This window comes from Panicum virgatum, chromosome 2K (genome assembly GCF_016808335.1).
Source record: "Panicum virgatum strain AP13 chromosome 2K, P.virgatum_v5, whole genome shotgun sequence".
Lineage (NCBI taxonomy): Eukaryota > Viridiplantae > Streptophyta > Magnoliopsida > Poales > Poaceae > Panicum > Panicum virgatum.
The window spans coordinates 47,225,172-47,235,495 of NC_053137.1; the positions used below are offsets into that span (position 1 = coordinate 47,225,172).

Genomic DNA, 10,324 nt, shown 5'->3' on the forward strand with positions numbered 1-10,324 from the left:
CATCCTTAAATTTCGGTGGAGTTATCTAGTGTTGCCACGCATGCATTCCTTGGCGCCAACAAAAAAAAAAAGAAAAGAAAAGCGGTCGCGTGGACTCTTTCTGTTGGCTACTTGGCGCTAAAACAAAAGGTAATTTTTTTAACCAGTCACATCATTCCCATACAGAATTGTGAGTGATGAAAATTTTGCTTCTGGCGCCAAAAGGTGTGCCCATAATAGTACAAAAAGGATTAAACAAACGACCTGCCAAAACAAATCACATTCTCTATCAAATCTCGAGAGGCAGCCACACGCCGCCGTCACCTGTGCACGTCTTTTCATTAGCCTGCAATCCACAACACAATCCATCCCAAACACTTCATTCATGGCTATAGATCTAAACTTGCTTCCGGAGGGAGATAGAGAGGCAATACCTGACCTGAATGAAGTTGTAGGCGGAGAAGAATCTGCAGCAAGTGGGGAACAAGACGCCATCAACCATGGAGGCAACAACGAAATTGTAGGCGAGGAAGAAGATCCATCCATTGTTGTCCAAGAAGCTGATGCCCATGGCAGTGGTGGCCAATGTCTTCAACATTTTGATCTCAATGTTGAACCTGATATGTTTGAGGAATTTAATCAAGGTATGTATTGAACCATTTCTGATAGTGAAAATAGATTTGCGTCGGTGAAGTTCATGCACCATCTTTTGATATTAGATTATGGTGTTATCTCTTTTTGGATCATCTAGTGGTAGATCAGAGGGGTGACTCACTGGTTCTTGAGGAACTCGAGTCGCCCATCACTGGTTCGTTGGTGAAGGTCTGCTCTACGGCAGCGACGCGCGGTGCAGAGCGCGCGGTGGCGATGGCGAGGTCGCAGAGGCAGCGGCGTGGAACCTTCCCTTTGCTTCAGCGCCCTCTCTCAGATCGGATCGAGTTTAGGGTCCATGGAAAACTGAGGCACGGCGAACCTTAATTCCAGTGCCCCCTCGTCATCCTTTCCTTTTTATATTGGCGCTGCGCAAAGGGGGGCCCACTTGCCAGCGAAAGGGCAAGAGCACCCCCGATCAGGGTGCGTGAGAGGGGTCTGACTCAGTCGTTGGACTGGGTCAGATGATATCAACCTTACATTCTCCCCCTTGATCTCACTCTGTACTTTAAACTTATCTATTTACTTTCTCTTTACTAGCTTTGCTCTTGGCCTCATCTCATTGCAGATCAGTACGTAGAGCGTGCCTCATCATGACGGTTATTAGTTACCGTCAGACTTAACAGCCGCAATGTACCTTTCTGTATTGAAACAAGACCTTAACCTTTCTTTGGGCCCTTTAGTAATCCAGAAATCGTAGGCTTCCCGTAAAACCCATGTCGACTTGGGCGGTATGCCTTTTGGTAAGCGGATCCGCAAGCACTTGCTTGATACTTTGGTGCTCCATGATTTCATATGATTCTGGATTTTCTCCTTTGCAACATATAACCCATTGTCAATGTGTTTGGCAGCACACTTGACATGTTGCCATATGAGTGAAAACATTCGAATGGTATATTGCTGTTGTCTACCATTATCAATTCCGGGTAATGGTTTCCTTAACCATTTTTGCCTGTCCTGTAGCCCCATATAATGCCAAACTTTGGGTACACAACCCATGAATCACAACTATTTTGCTTTGGAGCTTTTTCACAATAAAACTCCAAGCGCGAGTGTTAGCTACTATTGTGGGCTTCACTAAACTCGCCAAAACTTGATTCTTTTTACTCACAAACTTTTGAGAGTAAATGTTTCTTTCTTACTTAGCATGAGGCTGACAATATTTTGCAAAATTGCAAAACATTCTATAACTCCATTCCAGTGATCCATTGCTGGACTGGACTTCTGCCAAAATGTCCCGGATACTTTCACTATGTCAGGGTAAATTCTTTTGAGCACTAATTTTGCTTCCAACAGCTGAAGCACATGGAACCTTTTTCTTTTGATCGATCATATAACGGTTCCTGGAATTCTGAAAATTCCAACACTATTACCCTTGACAATAGGACAGGCGTAGGCTTACTCGCATGCATACTATATATCTTTAGAACTCTTTTCTAAGTATGCTTTCTGCGATAGTCCTGATACCCCCTTTTCTTTTATCCCGGTGAATTTCGTTTCCTAGAGCGAATGACTCTTCACCGAGATTATTCATATCAAAACTTAGAGGTCAAAATAACCTTCTTTGAACTTTATGGGAAAAGAAATTTCCCATCTTTGAACTCTGTATATTTGCAATTTGTCACCTTGACCTTTACATAAAACCCAAAACTTTCTTTGTTCTCATAAAACTTTAGATACCACTATTCTGATTTCATCAGATGGTATTCGGATGTTCTTTTCTTTCCACAACAAAAACCATTTGGTTATGTCATGTATATATATTTTCTCGTACAAATCTTCATTGGAAGATATTTCACCAACATCCATCAGATGCTATTCTAAAATTAGTATGCATCAATGTCATTGTGATTCTAAAGGAATCCTTTCATGAGACTGCATAAAATTTCTCACTATAACTTATCCTTTTCTTTGCATAAAGCCTTTTGACACAAGTCGCGCTTAGCAACTTTATATGTTCCCTCTGGAGTCACATTTAAATCTTTTAGACCCATTATAGTCTACTGTCTTGGCTCCATTAGGAACTTATTCTATGTTCCAAAACAAGTTTTGGAACTTCTAAGTCTCATGACATCTTCCATGGCTTCTTACCACTTCGATGAATGAGACACCTCAATTTCAGCCATTCATTCAACGCCTCAACATATGATGAGACAATTGTAGTGCTTGAATTATAGGAGTGAACATACCATCCCACTTCTCTTCAAGCCTTACTTCTCTGCATACTCCCCCAGATTATCCCATCTATAGTAAAAATGGAATATCTTCGAGCTTGTGTTTGGATTCAGTCTTTACAAGCCTCGTAGGGTGCTTCAAGCACCACCTTTTCTTTTCAGTTGATTTGAGGCTCAACTATCTTTTCTTTCTATTTGGAGCTGAAAACCTCAAGAATTTCACTTATTTTTGTGATTGGGGTATCAATGTTATGACCGTTGTACTCCCTTTTCGGTCATATTCTTATTTAATAGATCATTCTTGCTTTAAAAATGCATCGCATTTAATTTTGTGGGGAAAATTTCACTAAATTTTAATCTTTCTTTATTTTCTAATCTTTCTCCCCCTCGAAATATGGCACAAACTTTGCTGCCATAATTTCGAAACTATCTTTGCACTTGTGAACGAGGATCCTTTCATTACTAGAACTTTATTCATATGATCAAGTCATACAAAATAATAGGAGTACCATTTCCTCGTTCCTTTTCAAGAGCTCATTGGAGTTCTTCATATTGTTACACTTTCAAGAACTCGTCTGAGTTCTTCATATTGCTATACTTTTGCAAGTCATGCTTGCAATCTTGACTTTTGGTTCATATACAACCTTCTTTTGTCCTTTGACTATTTTCAAGTCACTATCCAATATGATACTATTGAAGTGCATGAGTATTGCTGGGATAGCTTAAAAGGCTCCCCCAGACTTCTTCTCTTTTCTGTGATAGTACACGAGTCATCACAAGAACTTTCCCTGCCATGCAGGATATGAATGGCACAAGTGCCAAAACCTTTTCCGACATGCGGTATAAAACTTTAAATGCATTGGTAGCACATGTTTAATTCAACGTTGGTCAAATTGAACATGCGTCAAACTCATTTCAACCATTATCTTTACTGTTGTTGAAGGACGAAGAAACTTTGGTCACAATGACTAAAACATGCATATATACTTTATTTTCTGATTAAATATTCCCGTTGGTTCCAATTTAATCAGAAAATTTAACAAATCTCTATATTACAAAAACTTTAGTGAGAGAAAAACCAAAAACCTTTCCGAATAAGTTGCATCTTTTTTTCATATCAACTAAAAATCAGAATGGAACAAGCACTTTCCTTTCTTATCCTCAACTATACAGCTGAGTAACCTTAAAATTTTATCTGTAATGTTGATCGGAATCAACTTTTGTTTGTTAATTTCTCTCTACTTGGGAAGAATTGTATGTCTTAATTTAACATTGGTCAAAATTAAAATATACAACTTTCCTTTACTTTCAATTCTATATCACCGTTGGGCAGAAATAGAACACATGACAAGAATAAAAATTATAATATTGCCATCATCAACTTTGGTCAGAAAATGACAACATCATAATAAACTTTAAATTTCGTTTCTTTTAAGAGCAAACTAATGCTCAACTTGACACTTACAATGGTAAAATGGTGCCAAAATAACCTTTCTTTGACTTTCAACAGCGGAAGCTTTTCTTAACCTTAAAAATTACAGGCTCCTTTTCCCACGGGGAAAAACTCATCTGAGTTTATCTTTCTTTATTGCAGCGGAGAACTTTTCTTTCTTTCATAAGCTTTTCTTTGTTTTTCTCTGTTCTCTGAAAATTTATCACTTTGATGCAAAAATGTCAGAGAATTACATTGAACTTGAAATCACAATGAAATTATAATATTGTTATAATCAACGTTGGTCAGAAAATAACAATATCATAATTAACTTTAAACTAATATCTTTCTTCTCCTCTATTTAAATTGTCCCGTTGGTTCTAATTTAAATAGAGGTTGAGACTTTTGTTTTGCAGCGGAAACTTGACAAAAATGCTTATTCAGAAGCATATGTATACTCATCTATTCTCTAAGCAATTTATCTCGTTGGTTCAAAATTGAATAGAGATAAAACTGTACAAAATTCAACAAAGAAAGGCTTCTGAAAATAGCAGACTTATTTCAATTTCTATACTGTTCATGCGGCCCGTGCACAAAATAGGCCCGCTAGTGGCTCGGCCGCCTGGGCCCGCTCAGCGCCGCCAGCCCTCCTCCGCCTGAAAATCCGGCCCAAGGCCCTTTCTTGGCACGCGGGCCAGACGCACGCTAGCGCAGCCCACGGCCCAATTAGGAGCGGCCCGCTCCACTGGGTGCTCTAACTCCCGACCGCCCGTCATCCTCGCGCGGGCAAAACCCGCGGCCGGCGACGAGCTCTCCAAACCCTAGCTCATTTTCTTTGCCTCCCCCGTTTTCCTCGGGCCTGACCGGCGACGCTGCCGACGGCACTCCTGCCGCCGCGCCGTTCGGTCCGGGCGCTGGCGCCATGGCCGTGCTGTGGTCGCGCGGCCCCGAGCCCAGTATTTCTCTCCTCCCTTTCTTTCTCTTGCTTTTGCCCCAAGCCGCGGCGGCCATGGATGGCCGGGGAAGGAGGTGGCGGTGCCGCCGTGGCGCTCCTCGCCGGTGCACGCGTGCGGCCGGAGCCGCCCGCGGCGCCGTCGAGCGGCACCTCGGTGGTGCCCTTTGGGATCCGCACGAGCACGCCTCCGGCATCCCGGTGACAAGCGGCGGCCTGAGCTTGCTTTTCCGCGCGGAGCCGGTTGAGCGCCAGCTTGCCGTTGCCTCGCGGTGCTGTGCCGCGCGGCTATGGCCGGCGGTGAAGCTCAGGTAAGTCCCGCCGCCACTTTTCTCTAGGGTTAGGGTTAGCCTTTCCGATCCGAGATCGAATCGATTCTTTGTTTCTTCTCGATCCAAGATCGAGACTCTATTTTCTTTGGGTTCGTGGTTGAATCCAACCCATCTCGATCTACTCACTAGAGTAGGCTCTTGATACCATTGTTATCTCTTTTTGGATCATCTAGTGGTAGATCAGAGGGGTGACTCACTGGTTCTTGAGGAACTCGAGTCGCCCATCACTGGTTCGTTGGTGAAGGTCTGCTCTACGGTAGTGACGCGCGGTGCAGAGCATCGCGGTGGCGATGGCGAGGTCGCAGAGGCAGCAGCGTGGAACCTTCCCTTTGCTTCAGCGCCCTCTCTCAGATCGGATCGTGTCTAGGGTCCATGGAAAACTGAGGCACGGCGAACCTTAATTCCAGTGCCCCTTCGTCATCCTTTCCTTCTTATATTAGCGCTGCGCAAAGGGGGGCCCACTTGCCAGCGAAAGGGCAAGAGCACCCCCGATCAGGGTGCGTGAGAGGGGTCTGACTAAGTCGTTGGACTGGGTCAGATGAGATCAACCTTACATATGGAGTTCATCTACCTAGGTTTACGAAAGTGATAGCAAATTTTTTTATAGATGCATCTGGTATGTTGCGAGACAACTAAGTTCTGCACAGGGACAGTGTTCTTTTTTGGATTAACATATCAACACAGAAACAATAATTTCTTGTACCTTTCATCACAGAAGAAGATCAGGGGATAAACACCTTCACTGCTCATCCTATGGATATGAGTGATGCACCTGTAGATTTCGAGGAGTTCGATGAAGGTAAGTCATCAGCCATTGTTCAAGTACCCGCAAAAGGAAAAAAATTCAGATTGTATAGAAACTATCGTGCTATTAAAATTTTGATTTCTAGATGAACTCCAAGGCATTGAGAGTGTCATGGCGGACTATGGTGTCTATGCCGATGAGGTGGACATTGTATTTGATCAACAAGCACATAGATCAAAGAATCTGAATGAGATGCAAAGACAGGCCATATATGCAGCTTTGCTTGAGAGAAGTAGCAATGGGGAAAAAAAAAGATACTATCAAAATTGTTGCTGAAATGTTCCATGTCAGTAGGTGGGCTGTGCAACGTATTTGGAGAAGAGTGAAGGAGTGTCGTGCCAATGGAGTGACAGTGGATGTAAGGTCTAGGAAGCCCAAGAATAGTGGTCGCAAAAAAGTTCAAATAGACCTATCAGAAGTTGCTCAGATTCCCTTGCACAGGAGGGGCACCATCCGTCACCTAGCAAAAGTGACAGGTTACGCTAGAAGCACCCTTCACAGGTGGTTCAAAGAAGGGATGCTACGGCGCCATTCCAACTCTTTAAAGCCATTATTGAAAGAAAAAAAATAAAAAGGATAGGCTGAGGTGGTGCATTTCCATGATAGATCCAAGCTCTCTGCCAAATGATCCCAAGTTCATTTTAATGGACAATATTATCCATGTTGATGAGAAGTGGTTCAATGCCTCGAAAAAAATAGGAAGTTCTACTTGCATCCAGATGAGGAGGATCCACACAGGACTGTCCAACCCAACGCCTTGGTCCTCCGTATCTGCAACGTAGAGCCGGCCGTTGAAGTCCACCCGCAGCCTGGAGGTGGTCCATCGCAAGGGGCCTCCGGTCCACCTGCCCCGACGGCGGATCCGACGCCTCCAGCTAGGGGCGCCCCTAATCCGCCTGGAGCTGCCGCGGCCGGGCTGGCTCCAACGGCGGCCGCCGCTACCCCTGCCTCCAATCAATTGGGTCCAGCTTGCGGATCCCCCATTCCGGCCGCTGCCTGAATCGGAGCTGCCGCTCGGCACCATGAGCAGAGGGGCGGCGGGTGGGATTGGTGAGAAGGGAGCGATGGACTCGAGCTGGACGGGGGTCTTTTTTTTTGGGGCGGCTGGACGTGGATCATGAGGCGGAGTATTTGGGATTGGGACAACGGTTGGAGCGATGCGTACGGGCGGACCGATAAGCTCTGTCTGTTTCCTAGAATGGCATTCTTTGTTGGAATTTTTTTCAAATCTAGAAATGCACTCTTCACGAGACGGAGGGAGTAGCTGACTGGCCCCTACCCCACACTGCGTCGCTCCTCAGTCATCATGATTGCTCCTCTCACACTCCGTGTCACACACTGACTCTCTCTCTCTATCTCTCACACACACGCACCATGAATCCATAATTCTCTACATGGAGACGATATCAGATATCACAACGCCTCCCCCCGTCCCGTTTCAGAACGGGCGGATAGACTAGGGAGGGGGGAGCGGCTGATCGCTCCCAACCCACGAGCGTTCGAGTCCCAGGCTTGATCATTCACGTCTCACCAGGGTTTGCCCCTATAAATAGATATGCAGCTTCTCACACGTGGAGGCACAAAGGGAATGTGACGCATCCGTCGCCTACGGAGTCTTCAGCGATTTCGGTGATTTTTAGAAGGACACGGTCTTCGGTTTTGAGTGTAGTTGTAGTCCTGTTTGTACACGTATAATGGTGTGAATGAGGTCTGCCTGTGTAGGATGGGTGTGTGTATGTGTATGAATAGATACTAAGCCATCCCTTCATCCTTCGTCATCCTGGTTGATTTTTCTGATCGGATCCTGCATCTATCAAACTATCCCCAAGGATGTGATACCTTTACATCACCATCCATATGTAAGTTTTAAATGGATGCAACAATATAAAAGTAGTCAAAGGATAAGACTATGATTTTTTATGCAAGTTGTAAGCAAGTATATACATATATACTTCATCCAAACACGGGCCATTCCGACTAACCCCAAGGCATCAGTTTACTGTAACGAAACTAGCATGTGTGACTGCAAGGGGAGCAATTGCTGAAGGAGCTCGCTTCCATCACCGGCCATCTTCCCGGTCTCCAGCGACTCCCACCACCGGATTCACCGACCGATGCATGTCCCCACCCGCCGTTCAGCTCCCGCACCCCATCCCGGTCCCTGGCCCACCGGTCAAGCTCGTGCGGCCGCACATGGCCCCCATTTATAGATCTCAGTCCCTAGCCCACCGGTCAAGCTCGTGCGGCCGCACATGGCCCCCATTTTAAGAGGATCTCAAAAATTTCCACTTTCCATCATGATCAAGCCTATTAATCCAATAATTACTAACTACCTCCTACTCCCTCTATTCTATAAAAAGTGCAATTCTAGTTTTTTCAGATAGGTTAGTGGTTCCGTGAAAGGATTTTTACGCTCTTATTTGCGCGGACCCCTTCTGCGATTGGTCCCCCCCCCCCCCACCCAAAAAAAAACACATCCCACGCGACGAGGGGCCGCAGTTGGATTTTGGACATGCGGCTGTGGGAAAGTGGCGCTGTGATCTGTCGACTGCTCAGAGCCTGAATCGTGGATATACAGGGTGAACCATTTTTTTAGGGTTATATAGGGTGAACCTGGCAAATCCAGAAGAAACTAACGAAGCACTGGGGTGGGGTTGGAAGAAGATGCAAAATGCAGAGGGCCCATGGGCCGTATGCCACAGAGCAACTCTTCAGAGCACGCCGGCACAGCTCCTGATTTCCTTTTGTTTTCACCTGCTTCGTCTTGTTGGTCTTCGCCATCGTCTCCCCCCTGCTCACAGTTTGTGTATATATGCTATTGTCGCCACGCCGGAAAACAAAGCCCTTCATTTTTTTTATTTTTGCGAAGAAAAGAGAGATGGTATTACTCAGGAGCGTTTTGTACAATCCTAAACAATATATTGCTCGACACAAGCTGGAGCCGCGAACCGCCAGACGGCCGAATGCCGTGTTCGCTTTGCCAGCTGAGCAAGCTCATGTGTTACCCAATTAATCTCACTTTTCGTATGGGTCACTATCCACTCTAGAAGACCTTCATCAGCTAACTTTGTTTCATCTACGACAAACTTCAGCCGCGAGCGTGATCCTCCTTGTTTCTGCAAAAGGACAACCAACGTGACACAGTCGGTGGCTAGTACCACTCGAGAGGGGCACCAGTCACGTGCCCATCATTTGTTCAGGCAGGCATTAACATGCAGTACTGCTTGCTTTACTGATTTTATCTGCAGAAAATTGCACGAAAGAATAGGCATATGCATGCGTACAGTACTAGTTAGGACCCTTTTCTATCAATGAACTAATGAAGTGAGTGCCTCCTCGTGTTTGTTCGTTCAAAAAACAAAAGGCAGACAGAGTACAGTGGCTAGGTAAGACCTCCTCCAAAGATCCAAAGTTTCGAGCTGGGCACTAGCTCTAAATCATTTCATATCAATAGCCTAGCTCTTGACACACCGTCAAATATTATATAGACTCAACATATTAGACCGCCCCCAACAATCTTAGTGAAATCACCAGCTGAGGTTAGCCGACAAAGCAAAAAAAAAAGGAGGAAAAACTGTTATCAGCGTTCCTCTCTCTTATGGCTCCTGTAGATGTGTTTGTGAGTTTATCCCGCTTTATTCTCGCTCTAGAAACGTGATTGTGAGTTTGTCGCTCGAGAAGCGCGACAAACGAAGCGGGATGGAGGGAGTACACTATAGTAGCTGCGAGATATTAGTCCCACCACATTGAATAATTGGATGCTTGTTAGGAGTACTGAATGTAGATTAATGATCAAATCCATTTCATAATTATTGGACTATTTTGCGAGACGAATCTATTAAGTCCTAATTTTTCATAATTAACCCATGTGATAGTACAGTAAACATGTACTAACCATCAATTAATTTGACTTAATAGATTTGTCTTGCGAAATAGCTTGGGAGTTCTGAAATCCAAACAGTCTAAAAATATTCGATGTCACAGGGCTAAACATAGCCT

The 10,324-nt window shown here is 44.8% G+C and overlaps 1 protein-coding gene and 1 long non-coding RNA gene across 3 annotated transcripts; one reads left to right on the forward strand and one right to left on the reverse strand.

Annotated features, from left to right (window-relative positions):
* Positions 1–118: 118 nt before the first annotated feature.
* Positions 119–6,424, reverse strand: LOC120680650. Its single transcript, XR_005677751.1, has 2 exons — positions 6,224–6,424; positions 119–596 (listed from the first exon to the last, which is right to left on the reverse strand). It is a non-coding gene; the product is annotated as an uncharacterized LOC120680650 (long non-coding RNA).
* Positions 338–6,995, forward strand: LOC120680640. 2 transcript variants are annotated; one of them, XM_039962146.1, is made up of 3 exons: positions 338–623; positions 6,236–6,319; positions 6,411–6,995. In XM_039962146.1, the coding sequence occupies exons 1-3, from the start codon at positions 365–367 to the stop codon at positions 6,599–6,601; spliced, it is 534 nt and encodes a 177-aa protein (XP_039818080.1). In that variant the 5' UTR covers positions 338–364; the 3' UTR covers positions 6,602–6,995. The 2 variants fall into 2 exon arrangements, with proteins under 2 accessions (XP_039818080.1, XP_039818089.1); XM_039962155.1 differs by having other exon boundaries at positions 6,239–6,319.
* Positions 6,996–10,324: the final 3,329 nt, after the last annotated feature.

Coding starts and splice junctions, on each gene's coding strand:
- LOC120680640 (XM_039962146.1), top strand. CDS start 365: ATGGCTATAGATCTAAACTTGCTTCCGGAGGGAGATAGAGAGGCAATA. Junction 624..6,235: donor GTTTGAGGAATTTAATCAAG/GTATGTATTGAA, acceptor CTTTCATCACAG/AAGAAGATCAGGGGATAAAC. Junction 6,320..6,410: donor TTTCGAGGAGTTCGATGAAG/GTAAGTCATCAG, acceptor TTTGATTTCTAG/ATGAACTCCAAGGCATTGAG.